The sequence below is a fragment of the Harpia harpyja genome, chromosome 13, assembly GCF_026419915.1.
Source record: "Harpia harpyja isolate bHarHar1 chromosome 13, bHarHar1 primary haplotype, whole genome shotgun sequence".
NCBI classification, from domain to species: Eukaryota; Metazoa; Chordata; class Aves; order Accipitriformes; family Accipitridae; genus Harpia; species Harpia harpyja.
The window spans coordinates 4,771,684-4,797,397 of record NC_068952.1 but is presented as its reverse complement, the minus strand read 5'-3'; the positions used below and the strand labels follow the sequence as shown (position 1 = coordinate 4,797,397).

The 25,714-nt window shown below is 39.4% G+C and overlaps 1 protein-coding gene across 1 annotated transcript in view; it reads left to right on the top strand.

Moving 5' to 3' along the window:
• ALK (ALK receptor tyrosine kinase) overlaps nt 1-25,714 on the top strand; it is a 323,900-nt gene that overhangs the window by 197,211 nt on the left and 100,975 nt on the right. The window contains exon 5 of the mRNA XM_052805834.1: nt 15,216-15,343. Within this exon, the coding sequence (XP_052661794.1) occupies nt 15,216-15,343 (128 nt within the window). The remainder of the gene's footprint in view (nt 1-15,215; nt 15,344-25,714) is intronic.

The window sequence follows — 25,714 nt, the reverse complement described above, 5'->3', positions numbered from 1 at the left end:
TTGATAAGATGCTCCTTGAGCCTTCTCTTTTCCAGGCTAAGCAATCCCAGCTCTCTTAGCTTCTCCTTGTATGTCAGATGCTCCAGTCCATACTGTCATTATCTAAGCTATTCATCTAATGTCTACTTATCAAAGTATCTGGAAGCTATTCCTCCTCATGTGGCTGTAGGGTTGAGAAATCTTTCTTCTACGGCAGAATTCATGACTGAGTTAACTGAAGTGGGATGTTTATGGAGACAGAGTTCAGGGCTTTTAGCAGAAGAGGGCCTGCCTCATCCATCCATGCTATGAATGTTGCTGCTCAGACAGGTTGCCACATCCACTGCTTTGACCTCAGGCTGCAATTTCTGTGAGCCTTTAGCAGAGTCTTGTGGTGGACTCCTGTGTGTTGCACCTCTGCTTTCCCCACTTCCGTAATAAGTGGACATCACAAAGCTTTATTTAGTAGTATGTTGAGGACTTCAGAGTGCCTTTCCCTGGCACCTCACGTTCAAGCTCAGGGGATTACATTACGCTATAGTGCTCTGTTAAAATGCTGACAGGTCTCATTCCAGAAGTAACTACATTATGGTGGTGTATCAGTATGGTCAGAGGAATAAAACTGACTTTTTGTTTAGTCAGAGTTTAGTAAAATTGAATTTAGTTTGTTTGTCCACTCAATTGTGTGTGGTTGAAAAGGAATTCCCTCAGGGAAGGAATCTCTGTGTGTGCTTTTGAGCCAATTCCATTATTTTCTGTATAATCATTGCTGTCTGAGGACTTAGATGTCTGACTAACAGAAGTTATAAGGCAAGTTCTTGAATTTACATGGTTCGCATCAGCAAACATGTAATGTAATACACAGATTCACCGTTTCTCTTGTTGCAGTGGAACGATGATTTACATGGGACATTACCTGCTTGGAAATGAACTTTTTGCATCCACTAAGTGCCTCAGGATACAAACTTGGCCCTGTGAAAGTAGGAGGGGAGAAGAGAAGGTGCCTAAATCTTTTTTCTTCATGAAGTAGAAATTGCAAAATATGTAAACAGCAGGATGGGAATGCTGGAGTTGCTTGTATTTGGCATACACTGAAAGGGGTTTGTTCACATTTGCAAAGCAAAAACAAAAATCTGGAAGGCTGAAACAGAAAATGACCAACTGCAACCAAAGCATTTGCTGCCTGTTTGCTCTGAATGTGCAATTGGCCTTGGTCTTTTAATTATAATCCATAGAGATGGCTCTGTTCCCTAAACACCCTTGGGCTTCCAGGAGCACTGAGTGCTTAGGGCTTGGGCTGCTAATGCTATAATTGAAACAGCTGCTCTGCTCTCTAAGTACTTTATTCATTCACCTTCGAAAATGTTGATGGATCTGTGGCATGTTCTGGGCCTTTTCTGTAGATGTGAATCTCAAACACAGCCACTTGCTAGATAGAACTAATGAAGACAATTTGCTATGGCTTTTAGTGTGTTGTCTCAGTTTTTAAAAGGACAAGAAGGAGGGAGAGGATGAGGGGAAGGCTGCTCTTAGGCCATAATGCTCTTTGGACTAAATTCACTTTACCTACAAGACCAGACATCCTAATTCTCTATTATTCTCAATGACTTAAACTACAAGTGAATGTAAAATACTACTAGGCCAAAAGGTCACTATTTAAGGTCATTATTTTTACATTCTGCACTGATTTTTAAATTAGCGCATACAGAGACGAGCCTCTTGGAATTGTGCTGCAAATGAGCAGAGCATTGGGAGGGGTCCACACTAATTCATGAAGGCCCCAGGCCAGTGGTTGCTCTGCAGCCCCCATTTCTCTCTTGCCTTGGGTCTGCAGTGAAAGGGCTAAATTGCTGTTGCAGTCCTTGTTAAAGCCTGAAAACTTCAGGTAGTCAACAGAAGCTCAAGTATACCAATAGTCTTTCTTGATATACCTTGCTTTACCCGTTGTCTTTCCTTATTCTTGTATTCAGCCCATTTCTGAATCACTGTCCAGAAAAGAATAGTTTGTCATCGTGTCAGATGAATGCATTTAATCAGCAGAAAGTCAACCTAGTGTGGGCTAATGGCAAAGCCAGGATGCGGCTGACAGTGGCTAACATGGATGTATTCAGTAGGGCTGTGGCGGAGATGGAGTTACTGACTAAAACACAATCACTTGACTGCTCTGAGAGCTTTGTTATGTTTGTTAGGGAAAATTAGAGGTCATTGTGAGACTTTGAGAGTCAAAAAATCTAAATTTTGATGAAAAAGGCAAAATCCTACTCTGAAGCAAGTACTCAGCCCATGTGGGAAAGCAGTGAGGGAGGAAAGAAAGGGCTGGAAATTTTACTGTGTCTTTGCTGTCAGCCTGCAGCACTCAGATTATGGTTGTGTTCTGTTCAGGAGAGGAGGAACAGCAAGGAAAGAGTCCTAGAAAATACTACATTGGAAAATCTTCTTGATGTGACATGAAACAGATGATTAATGTCAGGAAATGCAGTCTTGGTGTTGCTACCCAGTTTATGCTGCCTGTAGGTGAGCTGACAATATGTACCCCTATACGGATACTTTGCAATACCTGTAGCCTTTGCTGTCTCAAGTGCTCAAAGGTTATTGCAGGTTCATGTAGAAAAACTCATCCTTGTTCAGAGTTTGATTTATATATTCAAAATAGGGTTTAAGTCAGACCCTAGGAATGATGATTGGATTAATTTGGTCTTTTTCACTGAGCAGGGTATTGTTAACTTCAGCAAGCCTTACAATATTCTCAGGCACCAAGTATACCTTTTTATACCTAAGTTCACAGAAACGTCACAATGTTTCTAAAGTCACCCTGGAATATCATCGCAGGGACCTTTTGTCACATTTCTGCCTTGTGAGGGAATCGTGGAATGGTTTGCTTTCCAGTCTTTGCCTAATGCAGGTGAGGTTGCAAATGAGACTTGCTCTTTGAGGCCAGGCTCATGTTTCTGAGCTTTCCAGGATGCTGCTGTGCATGGTCTCCTTCCCAGAATGGTGTCTAAAGGCAAGAGCTATCCCAGCAAATTTTACTGAATTGCAATTACTGATGTCATTTAAAAAAAGGACCACTTGAATTTGAAAAACAATTTAATGTGATACTGAGACGAACAGCATTGGCAGGACTGCTGTGTTTTGGGAATGCGTGAAAAGGTCTAGGTATTTTCTTTATCAGTAAACACTAAAGACAGTCATTGTGTTTTCGTGCTGTTTTAAAATCACTGTTCAAAAACACCTTCAATTTCATTGGCAATATTAACCCAAGGAATTGAGCTTCTTGGTTTAGGTACCTTTTTATTTGACTGTGAGGAGCCAGTAAATTATACTAGAACATCTTGTGGAGTCTGTTTTCTATACATGTTCCTTGTCAAGGCTTTTCTTATTTATGCTCAAAGGAAGTATGTATGCCAAATGTTGAGACTAACAGGCAAATGTATGCTGAGCTAAATGAAACATCTCTGTGCTCCAAGTTCTGGGGAGTTGAGATCCAGACAGTGGCTTAAACTTGTATTTCCAGGCAGTGGCAGATGTGGTCATCTACTCTTGGCTTCCCTTCTGGATGTTCAGCATGGCCTGCTGCGATTCCCTTTCTCAGAAATACCCAGTAGTAAATGAGGGAGATTGGATCAGTGGGACAGAAACAGGCTCAGCATATGTGGCAAAAGTTAGACTTTACTGTAGGCAGTGTTTCTTCTATTTGGACCTACACAGCAGATGTAATTCTCATATATATTCCAAATGTGGTAAGATAGCAAGGACATTGTTATCAACTATGATAGCATTGCTGTGACTGCTGCTACATTGAAAGCTGTGCAAACTTCACTTTCACGGCATTTCTCTCTCTTTAAAGTTGACATTTCAGTTGTTAAGTGGTACAGTCTGTCTGACTTCTGATGTGCCATTTGCTCTGATGACTACATAGATACTGGCCTCCCAAGTTCCATTTCTTTGAATACACTGAGGAGGTGATTGTTGTAGTCACTCTCTTTTTTTTTTAAAGTCTTTCTCCACTCAAAGTTGAGTCGTACAATTCAAAGGCCCCCTTCCCCAGTAGGGTAACTATTAAAATATCCGCTACGTAAGCAATAATGGACACAACCTTTCTGCATTCCAAGCCTCATCTTTCCCCATTCAGATCCTTCCTAATGAGTCATTTCTTTCAAAAGTCTGTTTGAAGGAGGCAAATTAAATTGGAAGAGGAAGTTGTTCATCAGGAAATACATATTTCATCTTCGCCCCTGCAATTTCCTTTCATGCTACCCCTCATGTTGCTTATGTATAGACATCTTCTGTATTGTACAGTTTTATGGGAGGCATTTCACTTCTATTTATTTTGCACCATGTTTTATTTTTATTTATTTATCTATTTTGCACCACATATGGCACACCCTACGCCTGATACAATCATATGCCTACCTCTGTGTTGCAGCCAAACAGTGTGAATAGCTGAAGTTATGGGAAAAGTGGCATTTGCTGAGGATTTCTGGGAATCTTTGAAATCCAGTCAGGCTATTTTTTTCTAACCAGACAGCTTTTTATGGGGTTTGACCTGATGAATGGGTTTTAGGAGCCTCTTACAGGAGGCTAGGGACTGTCTTGTAGTGGGTGGGAATGCCTGGAGTAGACATTCTGTAAATCCTTCTGAACCTTATGATCCAAACTGTCCTTCATCTAGTCCTTAATCTTTCTTTGGATATATTGATACCTTATTTTGAAGTCTAGGCTATTAAAGCTGGTAGATAATTGCAACATATCCCAAAAGGATACAGAGTTAACCACAGCTGTTCTCTTAAGTAAAATCTTCCCTCTCATCCACTCTTTCAGCCTTTGAACCTGAAATCTTTCATGGCTTTTATTCCACCATATAGATGCTGAGCAGACACAATATTCATACTTCCCTTTAGCTGTGTCATGAAAAAGCCATTGCTGAGTGCTGAGGTAAAAATCACAGTTTAATTGGTCTCCCAGACACAGCTATTGAGAACTCAGTTATTTCAGAATATGTTGCCACTACTCTTCTCTTTGAAAAGACATCCTGTCTTTCTGAAGCCTTGACTGTACTTGACTGTAATTAAGATTAGATTATTTTTTACTTTCAATATTTAAATAAAAATGAAAACTACTCTTTGGCACACCTAAGCAGTGCTGTACATTGGGTTGAAAGGATGGAATTTCCTTCTGATCCTCAAAGACAATTAAGTTACTCCCTGAAGCATGAAATTTAATTACCCTCATCAGAAGCAGCATGATGCAGTGGATTAGGACATAGGAATAAGAATTAGAAATTTTTATCTCTCATCCTAGTTCTGCTATCTAGTTATTGACTAAATGAGTCATATAACCTTCCTGTGCCTCCTTTTCACCCACCTGAAAAATGAGGTGTTTGATTTCTTTGCTAAGGGTCTGTGAGGTCTGTATGAGCATCTAAAGATGTAATGGTTTGTATGAATGTTAAGTGTTCCTGGGATTGCCTTGGCTTACATGCTGCCAGCAGTTATTGCAATTTGGTTTCATACAGTGAAATCTCATTTTTTGGCAGTGTTAGGTTCATTAAAGGAAGTGTAATCAAGCTCATACGCAAATAGGGAGAGGACTACAAGAGGAGATGACACGAAAGAGCCATTGTGTATCAGAAAAGTATGCCGAGCTGTTGTTCTTTTCACATCAGTTTTGATGCTACATCTCAGATACAATTACTAATTGTAGCATCCCAGGAGTGCCTCCAACTGTGTACTTCTCAAGAGGTGGAAGAAAGTTCCACCACGCATGATTTAATTGGGGAACGGAAAGGAAAGTTCAGTGCTAGATGAACATACTCCTCTGGGCAAGTTGTTTAGCTCTACTGTATTTGCAATTGCAGTAGTCACTTACTGGAGTGATTAGTCATGTCATGTCAGTGGGGAGCTCCCACAGAAAAGTCAGAACTGTTTATTGGATATGATGAAGTGGCTAGTTAAAATAATTTGTTCTGTCATTTAAAAAAACAACAATGCTTTCTAATGTCTCTGCCCCACTTGGCCAACAGAGCTTTTGTGTAGATGAGTTTCTTAGCATGCCTGCCTGTAGCATTAAGTTTACATTTCAGAATGGTCAGTAATAAAAATCATCCTATAAGTATCTGGGTTACTCTTTCCACAGGCATTTTAAAAAGGAAAACTGAACTAATAATAACCCTGTCATTTAGTGGGTTAGGTTCCAGTGCACAGGTGCCAGATTACTCTGTTGGAAAGACATTTGCCCTCTACCGTACAGCATAATTTCATTGTCTGTCTTTGAATCCCTCTGTAGTTCCTGTGCTCTTTCTTCCAGGGCCTCTGTCTGTATTAAATGCCATTAAAAGATTCTTATTTGTAATCACAAGAATTAGATTTAATTGTGAGGCTACAGTTCTTCAGTTACTTACCTGATTCAATTCTTTACAGCACTCAAATGTAAGTCTTCAAATTTTCAAAGCAGGGAATTTACTTTAACCAGGTTAGTAAAGCAAAATCTTTGTAACAGTGATTTTTCTAAGAGACGCTCAGGAAAGAGATACAAAACAAATTAATATTTTTAACTCTATGGAAGTTAACAGGAAAATATATTTTTCTGTAGGTTTTATCTTCTGCCATTTTAATAAAATTTCCTGTGTAAAGTAGTTGTGTTGTGGTCTTGTAGCATGCTCTAAATAAAGGAGATTTTGTTACCAATGAAACTCTAGTGGCTTAATTGTAAACTTTCATTGTTGTTCAAGAATAACATAAAAATATCCTTTATGGGCTCCTTGTGTCTCACTGAAACCTAAAGCAATTTCTGCCATGTTGTGATATCTCCCTGGTTGTACAATTCTCAGGAGAGCAGCCGTACAAAAGAGCCTAGCATTGCAGTCCTAAAAGGAGGGTAGAGTTAGCTTCCTTCCCAGTACAGGTGAGGCAATGTCATTGCAGTCTGGAGCCAAAATTTTGTTGGTTTCCTGTTCTAGGCAACATAATTACACACTGTGTCTGACTCAGCGGTCAAACCTAGCAGAATTACGCAGCATTTTCTTGGGGGAGGAAGGGAGTGGGGTTATTAGTTTTATCTTAAAAGCATTAAAAGAGTAAAAGGAAAGAAAATCATTACGATTATTTAATCTTTTTTATGGCAAAACTTTTGTGAAACCATCTTCTAAAGGCATTTTGAGGGAAGGGCAGGGAAGCATTCTTGGAACCAGTCACAGGATGTTAAAGGTCTGATCCAGTGACACTAATAAAGGTCTTAACTGTATTTAACCTATCACTAACAGTTACATCTTGCTTATGCAAAAGGCCATAGAAAAGGGTAGAAAGACAACTGGCATTAAATCAATAGAGGAAAATGTATACCATTTTTCTTTCTCTTATTAAGTAGAATGATCTGTGAGCTGAAGAGTTTGTGCTGCACACTTTCTGCATTGCACATCAGGAATTATCTCCTTTAATGTTAAATAATCTCTTGCATTAGTATACAGTAACTTTATTTGTTGCTATTTTAGAAAGTAGATCCTTTTCAAGACTATATCATCATGCATCAAATTCAGGCCCTGATGTCTTTAAGTAATTTTAAGATCAGTAAACTGAAATTAATTTAAAATTAATAATTAAAAGTAATTACAAGACAGTGTATTGTATTGTCCTGGTTTCAGCTGGGATAGAGTTAACTGTCTTCCTAGTAGCTGGTACAGTGCTATGTTTTCAGTTCAGTATGCGAAGAATGTTGATAACACTGATGTCTTCAGTTGTTGCTCAGTAGTGTTTAGACTAATGTCAAGGATTTTTCAGCTTCTCATGCCCAGCCAGTGAGAAAGCTGGAGGGGCACAAGAAGTTGGCACAGGACACAGCCAGGGCACCTGACCCAAACTGGCCAACGGGGTATTCCATACCATGTGACGTCCCATCTAGTGTAGGAACGGGGAAGTGGGGGCAGGGATTCGCCGCTCGGGGACTGGCTGGGTGTCGGTCGGCGGGTGGTGAGCAATTGCACTGCGCATCATTTGTACATTCCAATCCTTTCATTATTGCTGTTGTCATTTTATTAGTGTTATCATTATCATTATTAGTTTCTTCTTTTCTGTTCTATTAAACCGTTCTTATCTCAACCCACGGGTTTTGCTTCTTTTCCCGATTTTCTCCCCCATCCCACTGGGTGGGGGGGAGTGAGTGAGCGGCTGCGTGGTGTTTAGTTGCTGGCTGGGGTTAAACCACGACATGTATTGTTTGAACTAATGAGAAAAGAGTTCACACACCCTCCTATGGGTCATTTCATTTTTTTCTCCTTCTGTCTCTTAGAATTGTATTGGCATCTTCCTGAAAACATTTTTTAATTTTCTGCTTGCTGCAGCCTGAAAAGGTCTAGTCTGGTTCTTCCTTTGTGCAGTGCCCATTTAATTGCTGAAGCAAAAGAAAGTCTGGAGCAGTATGGAGGCAAGATTAAAACCTGTTATAAACTCCTCTATAATTATGGAATGGCATGCAGGATAGAGAAATTTATGTTCTTTCACCAATTCATCTAGTAAAGGGGGAAAATTCTCTTTTGGACTCCTACTGATAATTTTTAATTCTGCCCTTAACAAGGTTTCATTCTCAAAAATCACCTAATTTTTTCAGTACCTTTATCATGCCGCAGGTGGGTTTTGATGTGAAATACTCTGATGCAGCTGCTGTTATTGCTATTTAATTTTGTAATTCCCAAAAGTTCACTGAACCTTTTACCAAAGAGGTAAAACTAAGTCCTTGCCGAGACACATTGCATTTTCCTCCCAGGCATACCATGATAAGTGTTAGTAACAATAGGAGCATTGTAGATGAGAGAGAGCCTGGACCTGGAGAAATAAAATCACGCTGTAACTCAACTTAGGTATGAGGAGTCTGTTAAATTCCACAATTTTTTTCTGTGGAGAGTGGAGATGAGAGAGCAAAACACAGCTTGAATTCAGAGAGCTTTTTCTTAAGGAGAGGGGATAGTTCAAAGTTCTTGTCTTCCCTCAACCTCCTATTAATAGCTCCTGGGAGCACACAAGCTGAATCGTGACCCAGGAGGGGCCATGCAGCTCTTTGTTTCCCACACCACAGTTCAAGTGCATTTAGTCCTCATTTACTATATATATAAGGCAATAGGATTTAAGGGTCAGTTCTTTGTTTTTTGCTAATTGTTTCCATATTCTTGTTGTACGTTGAAGACTTCTGCTTTCAAATCGGCCTCTAAAAGTGAGAAGGTAATGGCTTGATCAGAGCCACGCTGAAATAGTGTTCTGGGTGAAACTTAACTTATAGCTAGAGGCCGGTGCAAACCGACAGTGCACTGTACTGAAGACATAGGTGGCAACACAGGTGTCAGGCTAGCTGATGACACGGAGATTAATTCTACCTTCCAGATGTAGATGGATGTCTGGGGATTGGTCACAAAGATGGTTGCTATATGTGGGATGTCAAGACCGAAGTCCCAAAGCTTGCTGGAATCAAGCATTTTGACACCCCTCTTTAGCAGGATGAAAGAGCACCCACTGAGTATGTGTGTGTTAATTGGATTCAAAATCATTTATCCATGAAGACAGACAAATGCAGGATTCAAGTGTTCTGGCTTGAGATTTTACTTGAGAGTTCTAGCACTTTTTTTTTTTTTTTCAATTCACCTCTAAGAGAGCCTCTAAGAGAGCATCCTGACTTGTACTTGCAATTAATCACTGCTGGCATTACCCAGAGGAGCATGCAAAATGGCATCTAAAGCATTAGTGTATTGATTGGAATTAATCAGGAATGTGTTCCTCCTGAAGCTACATGCTGCGTGAACAACTGAGGAGTGTCTAAATTATAAGTATCTCTTGGAAATTAAGTTTCCATGAAATCTGGTTTATGGCTTCTGAAACTGGGTAACTACATGTGAAATAGAAGTGGGGGAGCAAAAGCTGGTACCTGGCAAACTTGAGTCATGGATGGGAGGTTTAAGAAAGGTTAGCTTACAGAGAAGTACTTTGTCTTGTTCGGGATCTAACATCTAACCCTTGCAAGGCTGTGAGTCCCAAGGTGGTTTCTAGCATACCTTCACGTTAAGGAGCGTGAATGAGTATACAGAAGGTCATTTGAAAATTCAGCCCTTGTACTATGTTCAGGTTCTGTCAGCAGCATTTTCTGTTTTGGAGAGAAGCAATACAGCCTCGTCAGAGAAGCTCTGGGTGTTGCCCAGGCTTTCTTTAAGCAACAAATTCTCTCTAGATAATATATCCTGGTCTGAACTTGTCTAAACTCTGAAAATATTTGGATCTAGGATTTTGACCTACTCTGTCACTGAAGACCACAGTGTTATTAGTTTCTGTCTAAATCTATATATATTGCAGATTCTAGATAACTGAGCCAACTTCTTTCTTACTCTAACTTCAGTGAAGGTCCTGTTGGGTGGATCTGGCCTGCTGTATCAAGACACTGAGCAGTGCCTAAACAATACAATATTGTGTGTTGCTTTACAGCATAAAGAATTAAACTACGATGTTAAACTATGGTCTTTCTTATTGCTTGAGGCAGTATCTAGAGACATCATCATGGTTATTATGGCCAATGTTATGGTAAAAATAGGTTTTGATGTTGAAGTCTGTGCGGAGATGATAGCTATGTGCACCATAACAGATGCTCTTGTCCTTGCAGTTGTCAGCTTACTGGTCTGATTAATCACTCAGTAGAGTGCTTGGAGGTTATGCAGAGGATAACAGGAGCAATCTGTTATCTGCTGTAATTTGCTGTTGGGACCCAAGTTTCACAAAATTGCAGAATGGTTGAGGTTGGAAGGAACCTCTGAGATTGACCAGTCCCACTTCCCTGCTTGATGTAGGGTGAGCTAGAGCAGGTTACCCAGAGCCATATCCAGTCAGGTTTTGAATATCTCCAAGGACAAAGACTCTGTAAGATTTCTGGGCCACTTGTTCTAGTGTTCAATCACCCTTAGAGTAAGCAAGTTTTCTCTTATGTTTAAATGGAATTTCTTGTCTTTCAATCCAAGCAAATGTGCCTTGTGCTTGCCTGTTGTCCTTTTGTTGGATACCACTGTCTGAGTCTGTCTTCTTTCCATCTTCCCATACCATATAAACATTGGTAAGATCCTTCCTGAACCTTCTCTTCTCCAGGCTAAACAATCCCAATTTTCTCAGCCTCTTCTTGTATGTTGGATGCTCTAGTTCCTTAATCACCTCTGTGGCTCACTTCAGTAAGTCCATGTCTTCCTTGTGCTGGAAAGTCCAGCACTGGACCCAGCACTCCAGATGTGTCGCTTCAGTGCTGAATAGAGGGGAAGAATCACCCCTTCAATCTGCTGTTCCCAGTGCATCCCAGGAAGCTATTGGCCTTCCTTGTCATTGAGGACACATTGCTAGCTTATGTTGAACATTTTGTCCACCAGGACCCACAAGTCGTCTTCTGCAAAGCCTGTGGTGGTGCATGGGGTTGTTCCTCCCCAGAGGCAGCACTTTGCATTTCCATTTGTTGAACTTCTTGAGGTTCCTGTTGGCCTGTCAAGGCCCCTCTCTGGCAGCCCAACCATCCTTTGCATCAACCACTCCTCCCAGTTTGGCTGGAAACTTGCTGATGGTGCAGCCTGTCCCATTATCCAGGTCATTAATGAAGGTAGAAAACGCTACTGGCCCGGGGTATACCACTAGTGACTGGCCTCCAGCTGGACTTTGTACCACTGATGATAACCCCCTAAGCCTGGCAGTTCAGCCAGTTTTCAGTCCACCTCACTGTCCACTTACATAGTCTGTACTTCCATCAGTTTGTCAGTGAAGATGGGATGGGAGACAGCATTGAAAACCTTACTAAAGGTAAGCAACATCCTCTGCTTCCCTCATCCACCAAGCCGATCATCCCAGCATAGAAAGCTGATCAGGTTGGTTAAGCATGATTTCAGCACGAAGAGGTTCCACATGTGAAATTTCCCTATCTATCTCAAAAGATGACTGAGGTAGCTTTTCTGTTACCTTGCTAAAATGCTTTCTAAAATTAGATTCGTAACATATAGGCCACTAATAGAAATTTAATAAAGCTACTACTAATTAACATCTAATGCATATCAGTTATGCTGAAGTAAATCTTGCTGCTGCCAGGCAGCCTGTAGTACAGGATCTGCAAATGAGTATGGGTCTGTTAAATACAAGGTGTTGTATGGAAAGGTCTAGAGATCAGAGTCCCTGTTCTGCCATAGAATGACGGCAGAAACGAGTCCCATCCAAATTTGCCTGCAGGTCTCTCTACTGACCCAGTAGCTATTTTTAGTGTCCCTGATAAATCCACCAGTTAGTGTCATCTTTAGCTCATTTATTTTCGTGTCTCTGAAGAAGAAGGCTGATACTTGGGATTTCTTTTCACATGAATCTTCTTTGAATCTCAGACAACCTATTGTAGGAGTTTGTACCACAAAATATGAATATATTTTGTAATGAATCTGGACCTGAGTGAGTCTGCCTTTTCCAGTCTTGCATTGCAGTGATATAAAATACCTGCTTGGCAACAGCTCTGGGAGTTAATAAAGTTTCTGTGGTAAACTATGAGAGGTCTGAGAATTTCAAACTAAAGTTATTGCACCAGTAACTCAGAAAAGCAATTCCTAAAACTTCTGGCACATTTATCCAGAGGCTTAGCAGTAGTACAGAAAGGGAAATCATTGTTGAGAGCCACTGCGTACTTGGAATTAAAATCCATCAGTCTTCTGAAGCTGAGGAGAACGATTTTCATGACATACAGATGCTTCTGTATTTCATAACCCAAATTAAATCTAGGGTGGTTTTTTACTCTATTTGTAGGGAAATTCGTATCCTCTAATCCCTATAATATACCTAACTTGAGATGACATCAAAAAAATTATGCACACAGAAGCTAGGCATTTAAAATATTCTCAATGCTTTTATTTTATTTAATTTCAGTAAAAGCAGATTTATCTATTGGGGGGTGGGGGTGGAAAAGGAATGAGGATGCCAACATCCCCTTCTCAAGCAGGAACCTCGAGCACAGAAGTCAGAAAATGAGATGTGGAAATGAAAATAACTGTAAACAAAAGGTGAAACTTAGTCTAGTTTCAATCTTCTTGCTGGAAAAGTAGGGAGGAAGAAACCTAGTAAATCATTAAAAAGCAGCGTTTGCTCTTCTGAGTTGCAATTTGAACTGTGTGAGTTGTCGGCAGGGTCTTTATGCAGCCCTTGCTTAGGACTTTTCTTTAGGTCCTTAACGTACCTTTTGGCAGCTTCTTTGCCTGCTGGGATTTTTGTCCAGTTCAGCAGAGCATAATGACACCATTGTGTCCCTGATGAGATAAACAGTGTGTCTACCTCTGGAGCAAAGAAAAGGCACCTAGCTGGTAGCAGTACAGGGTCTGCAATTTGGGATTGATCCATGCTTGTAGCAGGCACAAGTGATGGTTGGTTGGTGCAAATGTCATACACATATGTTGTATTTCCTTTCCGAAGTGTGTCTTAACATGATAACGTCCAAATTTTGGTGTACTTCGGCCAAAGAAGTTCTTGTTATGGATGCCAGATAAACTGTGTAGTTTCTTTTGTTCAGAACATCGGTTCCAGTGGGTTCCCTTCCCCAAGAAAAATGTGTTCTTGTGCACAGCCTATGTACAAGCACAAACCCATACACTGGGGGGTGATGGGGGTACCTGATGAGGAAACATTTTTGTAAGAACAATGAAAAATCTGTTTTCCCTGACCTGTTATGTCAACTAGAAATAGTTACAATCTTCCTCAAAAATGCTTAATATTGGTGTTTGAAAGCAACTTAAGGAAACACAATAAGTTTTTATTCTTGTCTCCTAAAAATTGCAGCTGGAGCTGTAAAGAGCATTTCCTAATAGGCTTTATTAGACCCCTGTTGTCTTGTTTGGCTCCAGCTGACCAGTTACAGTATGCTACAAAGAGATCTTTTTTCCCTTGGTGTTGCATTTTTTTCCTGTAACAGAAATGTGAAAAAGTGGATTAGTAGTGATTGAGTGGCTTTACAGAATCTCTCATCTCTGATCATGTTTATGGTTAGCGAGCAGGCACTGAATAAACTGGGGTGAAATGGGTGATGGGCTCTGTATTGCTGCTGAAGCAATACACAGCTCTTGGGAAGCAGCCCTTCGCAAATGTTGTCAACAAGTGGTTTTACTGGCAGCCTGTGCCCAAGGATAAAAGGTGAAATGGGCCAGAGCACGTTACTATGCAAATATTTTATTCCTTAAAGTTTTCCTTGCAGATCAGAATTCCAGTATATTGGGGAAAAGACAGATACTTACATTTTTACTGCCTACCTTTAGACATGTCTTGCTGGACACCGAACATTTGAAAGTTAAATCAGAGGGTGACGTGTAAGAGCTGAGGGTCTAGGAGTAGTTCTTGTGCTGCCTGGCAAGGTGTTTCAGGTGGAGCAGCAGACCCAGCTGATCAGAAGGGAGAAGGTAGATATTAAAGACAGCCAGGCCTTTATGTCTTCTAGCATCTCAGAGAGTAAATGAAGCTCATACAGACTTTTTTCTCTCATTTACTCTTGGCAACAAGCAGACTAAGTTGAAACACTCTTGGAGCGTGGATGTTAGTCTCCAGGGCTGCTAATCCAGTTGCTTAGTTCTTTGATTTACTTGGTGGGACCTTTTGTTTGTTTGTTTGTTTGGGAGACGGGGCGGGGAGGAAGTGTGAGGAGGAGAAATGGCATGTTTTAGTTGTAGTGCTTCATGCACGTGTAGATGTTCCAGCTAGCCACATTTAGAAGCAAAGCGTTACCTCAACCAGCGACACAGTGCTGGGAATTACAGCTATTGTGCAAACCCTGGAGACTGGCTTATTGCCTGAGTGACTAAGAGACTTAGCCGGTGAGAAGCAGAAGGAGTGATATTTAGAGGGGGTGTGCATGTGCACTACAGCTTTCACAGCTTGCTTTGCAAAGAAAGTTAGGCTTCTTTCAAACAGCAGGCAGGCATCTGTGAGAAATCTGGGAGCACAGAAGTGTGACAGAAGAGAACAATAAGCTACTATTTAGCTGGGTTTTCCACATCTTAGCTGGGTGGAAATCTTGGTGCTTAGAAGCTTGCGTTTGCAAAATCCATGAGAGGGAAAGGCCCTGACCATGGGGCACCGTGAGGAGAGTGAGGGCTGGGGTAGGAGGCACAGTATGACTAGCCATACATGGAGCTGCTGCTTTGGGGGATTTGGTCCTTGTAAAGTAGCCTTTCTTACCACTCTTCTCCTTTGTTCTCTCCTCTCGCTGTATGATGAGACCAGATGGGTGTTGCTTCAAAGGAGAGTTGGACATCTAGAGAAACCATTTCGGATCTCACTGGAGTATGTTGCTAATGGGACCAAGAGCATAGCGGCTGTGGATTCCTTTGCGATGAAGAACTGCAGTACAGGTAACAGTATTTTATTGCTTCTAGCTCATAGTCTTTTGATGCCTTTTTAGAGAGGAGCATGATTTGGGACTGTTACAGAACCTTCACAGAATGAAAGCTTCTTGTCAAATGAATCATTTAAATAAAAAAAAAAAAATAGGGTCCTTTCCAGGGAAGAATTTTTTTAATGTTGCCTTAGAAGTTTTTAACTTCTTGAAGTAAACAAGTTTGGGGGTTTTTTTTCCCTTTGGAAAGAATTTCTAGGAGAATTTCATTTGGGGAGAACCAAAGCAGTATTCATCCTGGCTTGCCAGATGCCTATCCTGACAGCTTCACTTTCTGCAGCAAAAAGTGGAACAGATGAGTGGTTCCTAGACAGATAGCTTGCAAGCCATCTTTTTAATGTTCCTGGTAACAAATTTCAGGGTTGTTTTTTTAAACAACTGTGGAAAACTTGATTCTAATAAAATATGTCTTTGGCAATGTTCCAAAGCAGTTATTGCTGAGTAACCCCTAATAGCTCCGTGCAGTGCATGGAATTTTAATAATGGGCAACCTTAATGGGGGTTACTTTTTTAAATACAAGCTCTGTTATCAATTCAAGTATGTAAATTTAGTGCTCCATGCCAGAAGCAGCTGTATTTTAGTTCTACCAGCTTTATGGAGCTTGTGAATCATACTGAAATCTTTAGGTGGCATGTCAGTGAAGAATATTGTTACTTATAGCACTTAACACATTACCTTTTGTCCATTTTATTTATTTGGAGTACTGCTAACATACATGAGCTGCATGTCCTTCTTTTCAGCCTGCCTAGAACAGGGAAATCTGCTGGAGGATATACATTATTTTGGTTATTTGCATTGCTCTCAGCAAAGGCCAATTGTATTAAGGGGTTTATTGCACTGTCCGTACATAAAGATGATCTCTAAGCTCCAACAAGGAACAGCCTGACATTGTGCTGAAAGTGCAAGGCATGTTCAGACAGAAAGCACCTGTTCTGCTGCTGATGTACTGAATGCATCTTGGTATCTCTCTAAGGCTGAAAAGACAGTATTTCAGCTCCCCAAAACAAAAGTGAACTGGACAGAAGTCATTCAGATCCACAGTGCTTTGGGAATTCATTGCAACAAATTTTATGACAGACTATGGGAGATATTCAGCTCCCATGAAGGTACATGAATTCTCTTGGGAGTGCTTGAAGGAGAGCCGTAGGTGACGAACAGTCAGCTGAGTGAAAAGATAAAGTTGGCTGAGTGAGCTCATACCAATACTGGGCACTGTTCTGCAGATGACAGATGTCAGCTGCTGAGGCTATTAAGATATATTGTGAGCAAAAGAAGGAACAAATCTTCCATTTTGTCTACAGATTTGTAGCAACTGGCTACTCCCCTGCTCTGCTTACAGGGCACGGTGTATGAATAACACCGCCAGGGAATAAAACCACTTGTTCTTTTTTCAGTTGGTTGAAACTGCTAAGCTCTATGCACACAGCTGAAGATGTGGTACTGTGTCCTTTTACAAGAAGGAAGGTGATGATGAGCAGCCGAGAGTGGCACCTTAGGCTTGGAGAAAATAGGGAAAGCAATAAGAAAAGATTAATCTAAATCTAATTCTTCTGCAGCTGTTAGAAGCCTTTGGGCAGCTTAGCTACTTGGATACTTTAATGTCACTGAAGCACCTAAAACATGGGTGAATTTGGGAAAGAAACATCTGAAAAACAGTAACAAGCCTTCAGCCTAATTTTTCTAAGCCTTTTGAAGGCCACATACACAATTTAAAAATAAATTAAGGTGCATAGACAATCTTAGGAAATTAGGCTACCATTTCCGTAGGTGGGTGCAGGTTTGGATCTAAATTAGATGCCAACAGGGGCTTGAAGAAAGTGGAAGTTTGAGGTTGGGATTTGCTTTTAAGCATTGGGAAATCCATTTTTTTAGTTTCTTTAATCATGTAAAAGATGGGATTTTTACTGCATTTGAACTGAACAAATAACAGCCTATTTGGGATTGAATGGGGAATTAAAAATAAATTCAGATACTGATAAAATTCTCATTTAAAAAAAAATAAATCTAAATTTAAAAATTCTAGATTCATATCCCATGTAGCTAAAAATTGTTGAGTGGAAGCACAACTCTATCATTGCAATGTCTTAATTGTGCTCCACCTTTCCCTCTTTTCATTCAACAGTGCAGCAGATTGGAAAATCAAAGTGATTTGTCACTTGAAATATCTTCACATTTCCCAATTCCCATCATATAATCAGTCTTGATTGGCCTGGCTTGATAGAAAAAAGGAAAGCCCTTACAGATTGAGGGGTTTCATTTGGTTTTGGGTTGGGCGGGGGGGGTGTGGTTTGGTGGGTTTTTTTTTTTAAATGCTCAGGATTGGCCAAAACTGTATTTCTTGCATCTCTTATCATTGCTGTAGTTCATCACCACTGTTCTTATGCCCTCCGCCCTCTGGCTTTAATTCTTCAAGGGCTTTTTAGCACTTGACATGTGCTAAGTGCTTTTTTTTTTTACAGAAAGTTTTCCTGAACCATAGGATTAAATTCCAGTCAGAAAGCCCCTACAGTCAATAGAAAGGCTGCTTGGATTTCTATAGGTTTTGGATCAGGACAGTTAACAGGTAGCATTGCTCATCCTCCTACAGCCAATTGACTTTCAATTGCTGTCTTAAATGTGAAGCAGATTGTGTTTGTCAGTGTGTAAAACCTAAACTATTGATTGTCTAATTTTCTATCTTACAACTTACTGTTTAAATAAGTGCAGTATCCAAAGCAAAAAAACCCTACAAATTGCATAGAAGTAATATATTAATTTAATAATGTCATTTAAGAATTTGTTCCTTCTACAAGTAAAGTAATTGGTATGGTGGCATTTTATAGTTGATGGTAATTTCTAGTAATAAAAATAGAGTTCATTTCCTAAGTAGTGTATTGACTTATTAATGATATTTAATGGGTTTCTTACTGATTTTTTATTGCAGTTGTAAATTAATTAATTTGCTAACTTATTTCCAAAAGTCTTAATTAAAGTACTTAAGAGTAAGCACAAGTAAATGATAAGACATTGTTTTACTTAGCAGTGTTCGATTTACCAATTCTAAGTAACTTTTTAAGTAAGGGGCGTGGAGATCAAATGCTTTTAAAATGTGTTAAAGGTTTAATGATGCTCCGAGGCTGTTAAAAGCAGTTATTTCAGACAGTCAGCCTGTCCAAGAGGAAGCACTTAGCTTTCAAGTTTTCAAGCTCAGTAAGCAACATAAAAAACATTTATTTTGGAGAGGGGAGAGACTGTGTGTTGTTGATTAAGTTAATGCTTCTGTCCACTCAGCAATAACTTTTTTCAGTAGATACTGAAAGTACACAGAAATACACTCATTACCTTCAGAATTGGTAAGTAGTTAGTTCTGTAATGATCTCATGGTTATAAAACATATGCAGATTTCTGAAAGTTGAAGTTAAGGTTGTACTAAAAGCAAAATCTTTGATCCAAAGCAGAGCATCTCTCAAGAAAGGAAAAATTTTGAAGGCCTGAAGGTGCTTTTACTGGAAAAAGAGGTAGTGAGGGAAGAGTAAGAATATGGATTTGCAACATGTATGAAGAAATATGAGCAACTGTCAGATAGTATTTTTCATTATTCTGTTTGATAAATAGTCTAGCAACAGATTTATGAATCAACTGCAGGAAATCAATAAGGGCTTTCTCCAAACAGGATTACTTATGTATCTGAATCATTACCAGAATGATGGTTTTGTGTATTCAGACAAAACCTGAATATGTATCATCTCAGTTTTCCCACGTATGCTCACTTTCTGCAGTTTGTCTTATAAATTAATTTGCTGACAGGATGTTGTGGTTAACTGAACTTAATGAAATACCAGTGAGCCCCTTTTCAAAATGAGTTCTTGATGCTTCCTACTGGAAAATTGCCTGGAAAAGTTAACCTCTTCCAAACCAAGAACTGAAATAGTATCAGTGTATCTGATAGAATCGTAGAACAGCCCAGGTTGGAAGGGACCTCAAAAGATCATCTGGTCCAACCTTTCATGGGAAGGGGAGCCTGGGTGAGATTATCTAGCACCCTGACCAGCTGCATCTTGAAAACCTCCAGTGATGGGGACTCCACCACATCCCTGGCGACATTGTTCCAGTGATTGTTATCACTGTAAAGAATTTAAACAGGGGTTTCTAATTGAAGTCCCACATGACACACTTACAGCTAATTTAGATGTTAATAATTAATTAATAAAAAAATTTGTATAACTTTTAAGTAAGTTTCACTTGAGCAAAATTGCAAGATGTTTACAGAATATTTATGAAGAAACTAACTTAATTGTGTCAATATTTTTTTTATTAATTATTTGCTTAGTTGTAATTGTGGGGCAGTGGAGAGAAGACATGTACCTCCAGTGTAACCAGCCATGTCATCTTACGTGGTCTGGAGATCCATCACTGTCCAGAAATTCAGGGGAACAGGTGAACAGAACAATAAGCACAGTCAGTATTGTGCCGTTGTTATAAAACTGAAAAACAGACATGATTTAAAAAAAAAAAAAAAAAAAAAAAAGAGTAGTCTTAAATTTCAGAAGTATTTGTCTCTATTTGAGGTTTAGGACCAGCGTTTACCATAATACTTACTTGGTCTATCCAGGTCATTTTTGTGTAAACGAAGCTGGAGAATTTCCTTTGGCATTAATGCCATGGTTAAGGAGCTTACCAAGCCAGAGGATACATCCAGAGTTAATTGAAGTCAATGGGAATTATTCAGTATGTTTGGATTAAGTTCTGAGTGTCCTTCATTTAAAAAAAAAAATAAAATTAGGCAGATCGGCTGCATTTTCCTTGGAGTGGCCTATGCTATTTATACAGTTCCACTGAGCTGGTTTTCCCGTGGATCTAATTTCACTAAGTAGGCATTTGGAGAAGCCTTACTATTTTAAGAATATTTGCCTCCAAATGCTTTGGCAACCACCTTCCTTCCCATTCACGTCTGCTCCCCTCATGAGGTATGACTGATTATTCTGACTTCAGGTTGTGTGCCAAAAACCATCTCTAACCTGCTAGTGTTTTAATCCTGTAGGGATCTTGTGTTGGAGAAAAAACTGTTTTATAGGTGAGTGTGGTGGCTGTAGTGAAGTTAAATCATTTTAAGGTAATTCCAAAGTGAAAATTATTTCACTTGTGGTTTGTGCCCATTTAAGTAAAATAAATTTAATGCACTTGTTATGGGGCTTATCTTTGTTTTCATTTTTCATTTTCATCTTTTTAAAATTAAGTTACAGTAATGCTAGGAATAAAAAATTAAGCAAATTTAGTCTTAATATTGTTGCTAGAAAAGGCACAGTAACTCAGTTAGTGGTAGTGGCTTCTTACAGTAATGAATTAGTGATTATGCATTTCAGTTGCTGACTGTGAACACCTACTTCTTGTGGAGCCAAATTTAGACAGTGATGGTTATGTTAAATAATCTATTTAGAACATTAGTGTACTCACCAAAGCGGGGGGCGGGGGAACGAACCTGAATATCTAAAGCATTTGGTTTTCATAGGTCTATCATGCCAGTATGTTGGTGAATGGGACCTAGTGTTCTGTTGTTCTATTTGTTAATCAACTGATGGTTGTTTTTTTTGAGATATGAGGAGGGAGGTATATAATGCTCATAAACCTGGTTTTTAAAATTGATGTATTCATACAGAAGGTGGAAAGGCTGGAATCTGCCACAGCAGGACCGAATGTGGGTATTTCTTAGACAAAGTTACTGTCTCACCAGAGTAGGCAGGCTCATCTACTGTAATTCAAAAAAGGTTAGGTGATTTGGGTTAAGAAACAGAATTGAGAAGTCTCGGCCTTTAAAATCCAAAGCTTTAATAATCACGACAAGGGCCTGCTCGTAAGAAGTACTGGAAACTGCTTGAGAGACACTGCAGATCCCTCAGTTCTCCTGCAAATGTTGGCAGTTGTGGGTCTTAAGTACTTTTTAACACCTTGAAGAATTGGCCAATACATTATCTTTTTAATGCTGTATATGATTTTTATCCTGACCTTCTCCCTTAATTAAGGCTTATTTCAACAGGGGAGCCATTGATTCAGTGAAAGAAAATGAACTCTGTAATCTGCTTTCCCCAAATTGAACTTATTTTTATTACTATTAATTGCTGCCACTTAGTTCTTGTGATGTTTTAACTGCTTGGATTTATTGAAACAATCATAGGATTCACTATTATCACTTGAGAAATGGGGAGGACAATGATGATTTATGGATGACCGAATGATTTTAAACCAGTATTACTCCAGATTCAAAGATTTATGCAAGCTGATTCCATTGTGTAAGTAGATGATAGTCTATCTCTCCCTTTTTCTCTCCATAATAAAGCTGTACATTCTCAAAAGACTGCTACCCTGTAATAAAGGGCATGCAGAACCTTGATTTTGCTAAAACAAAGTCAGGGGTAGTTTGCTCTGAGTTTTGTTTTATATAGATCCATGAAGTTCCCTGTTAGCTGTAGGAAAGGTTTTTGATTTAAGCAGGGCTGATGTTTGAAGATGTTAAGACCTGGCTATGCAACTTGATTCATGTTTGTGAAGAATTACAGTGGTCTTTGAGAAGAGGTGAGAGACAGCAGGGAAGCTTAGAAAGTCAGAACAGAAAGGGGGAGATGATCAAGCAAAAAGGATAGGAGTCAGACTGCGTGAGCAAAAGAATAAATGAGAGAGGGAGAGATGAGGAAAACAGAGATGGCGATAAACCGGGAACACTGAAAACAAATGACAAGATATCAGGCAGGAATAATTGGTCTAGATAGTGGAAATGATTAAAGAGTTTGACCAGTTAGAAAGTGACTGGAATAAATATTTACAATCCAATTAATTAACTAGAGCAATCAAACTTAATCAGATAGCCACTCAATCAACCAGACTGAACTAACTAGATGGATAATCCATTGAACCGGAAAAGAAACCAAGCGAGACTGAGGGACATTCAGTGAATTGTGAAAACTGAATGAAATGCAAAAGGATTAATCAATTAACATTTAAAATTATCAAATGCAAAGCTAAATATGTGGGATGTTCAGGTGGAAGCTAGTCCCTTTTTCTGGCATGACTCACAAGAGCCTGAGGGGCATTGATGAGCAAAATAATTTTTGGAAATGAAGAACAAGAATGTGAGGATGGGACAAGAAGGAAAGATTTTCTGTGTGTGCTTCCAGGTAGTAGACAACGAAATGATGTCAGCAGCAAGAACCTTATTTTTTTTAAAAGCCTGCATAAGTGTCATACATACCAATGCTGAATTCTGAGGTACCGCTACTCTGTAGTGGTACAAAACATACAAGATTGAGAAAAGGTATAATTCCTCCTCCTTCTTTACCACAGTAGAGAGTTCTTTAGATTTTGGCTCAGGGCACTTCTGTACCTCAGGACTTATCTTCTGAAGTATTCAAGTTTAGCTTGTTTTCTGTGTCTGAGAGGTCTCATTGCAAATCTGCCCCAGTCTTGTTAAAAGACCCTGTTCAGCTCTTCCCTTTTCTTGTCCAAAACATTCCTCTTTCTGCCTCAGGGAGCCCTGCTTGCTTTGTCCTGCTGTTCTGTTTCTGCATGGTCTACTGCAGCCAACTTTCTTAGCAAACCAATTGCTGCACCAAAGCACAGACATTGTGTAATAATTCTGCACTGTATCTGGAATGGGAGAGGTGTGGCACGTTGGTGCCAGCAGTGATGGATACAGTGAAGTAGATGCTCTGCAATAGAACAACTGAAAGCAAAAAGCCTCAGCCTTGTAATTCCAAATCAAATCCATAATACATAAATAGAAATGCCAACCGACTAAACCCGATGCACCAATTTTTCCCTGAAAAATTTAAGAATCTGTAACGGGGGACCAAAGTTTTCTGAAAAGGACTGCATGCCCTTTCAACAAATTAGACTTCTTTATGCTGTGTTTGGAAACGCACAACCAGTAGCTGCACATCAGAGTCTTGGTCAGGATCATTAAACCTGTATGTTGCGATTCTTTTACTTTGAAGTCATGAAAAACGTGGGGAAAGAGGAACTTTCAAAAGCTGCCAAGTGACTTAGGAGCACAAATTAATAGGAACTATGTTCCATAGTCCCCCAGGAGTTTTCAAAAATGCCATCGTTACTGAATTGCACTGAGGCATGCCTTCCACCTGTGAGGATGAGAAAGGACAGACTGTGCACTGTGCTTCCATGGAGGCAGTTTTCTGGAGTACCTCCGTAAATGAGGCATACAGGGCTTTTATGAATTGAGCCTTTGAAAGCCCTGCTAGTAAGGCATATTGATCCAGAAGTCATACATGGATGTCAAGATCTTAAATTACCAGTCAGGTTTTATTACATGAAAGAAATTTTTAAGAATACTTTTTTTCCCCCACTTCTTTAAATGATTGCCAGCTGAAGTGCTGAAGTTTTGTACAACTGGGAGATTGCAAGCACTTAAATGAGCCAGCTGGACTCTGGGTCCAATTCCAGATTGAAGTCTGTTGTTCATGGGGCATGATTGATGGACTACCAGCAAATTTGTAAGCAAAATAAGAGGTTTGGAAATGGTTTTTAGATCTACAAGGAAATATAATTTAGTCAACTCTTACAGAGAGATTTATCATGTTTGAAAAATAGTGTCAGTGGTGGATTTTTCATTTGATGTGAATAGAGATGAACAAAGCAACTGTTTTTATACCTAAAAACTTTGAGGGTTGAGAGGCCATCTGTCTGGTTATGTGAGATAATAGGTTGTGGCATACTGGGATCTAAGCAGTTTTGGTTGATTTGTGTGAGCCACAATCTAGAATAAATGATTTTGTGGAGACTACAGCAGTGAATATTCCATGCACTTAAGCCTAAAGTATGTACTGGATTTTTAAGACGTCATTTAGAGCTGTAAGCAACAACTGCGTAAATCCAGCATCATGTTACACAGTACAAAAAAGATGAATATGGAAATGATGAAATTTCAATATTTCTGTAATATTATCAATGTTGCTGTTGATTTATGGAAAGTCATTGTTGACTCTTTTAGCACCTCATGGAATAAAGTGTATGTACATGTGTTTATGAACATATGTTAATGAAACCATAACAAAAATAAAGCAATCACTCCTAAGATCAGAACCACTAAGTGTAAAGTTTTGACAACAGTACTAACTCATCAGGCACTTTTACTGTACACATCAGTAACAAAACAGTAGTAAAGTGACTCACCTGTCTACAAAAATTGCCAAGTGGCTTAGACAGCAAAGTAACGGAAGTATTTACTGCATGTGAGCTATTTCCTGAAGTAAAGGAAGTCAGTAACTATGAAGTTACTTGGGTGGAGCTTCTGTTAGTGAAAGCTGTAAAAAAGCACGCTGCACATCATTCCATTAACTGTTGGAGCTCTGACTACTTGTATCAGCTGAAGATCAGTCACAGTATATTTATCAAAGCTTTTGAAAATGGAGGAGCCTAACGAGGTTTGATAGGAACTTCAAACTTGGACTACAGTTTCCTTGTCATTGCTGGGCTCTTCACAGCCAACAGAAGAGTTAGGTTTAAGTTATAGCTGTTCTTTCACTGTAGGTAAAGGAGGTTGGAGCTAACACTTAGTGTTTGCAGTGATACATATTACTATAAAGTTACATTGATTTTTTAAAAATTGGATTGCAAAATACATTTTGTACAAAGTATATTTTCTAAAAATATAACTTACAACTGATTAAGACAAGTGAGAAATGCAAAATAACCTTCTCTATCATATGTTGGAAAAAAGTTATACTCCAAGAGATGTTTGACCTGCTCATCTTTGCACAGAGTGCTTTGCAGTGGTCTTCTATGCTTATGGTGTTTGTCTTCTGTTTTCTTCTAATTTCATCTTTGAAGCACCTCCATCTGCTCCCAAGTGAAATCAGACGATTTCTCTTGTTTGGACAAGCCTGCTCCTCCTCTTTCCCTTTAGTCATAAAACATTTGTGCCTATATGATCTCATCACAAAACCTGTAGGGCGATTATTACTCCATTATAAGTTTATATTGTAGCAAGTAGTCTTAATTGTTGATTTGTAGAATGTGGGCTAATTTGTGACTTCATGTAGCTCCCCTTAAATTATAATAAATGTGCTTCTACTTGCTTCTTCTGTTACTAGCAGTACCAGACATCAGCAGTGTCTGTAATGCATTACAGTTGTCTTTCTCAAGTATAATAGCAGTCAGAGCACCCTCTGGTTCATATTATTTTTTGACTTTTCAGGTAAACAGTGCATTCCTTTCCTGGACAATCAGGGTAATTGCCAAAATGAAACCAAAGTGTCATGACTGGGCAGGATGCCACCAAATGGCAGTCAGTCGTGTAAAATTACTCTTCCTACAGTCCAAGCCCACAGTGATACTGTT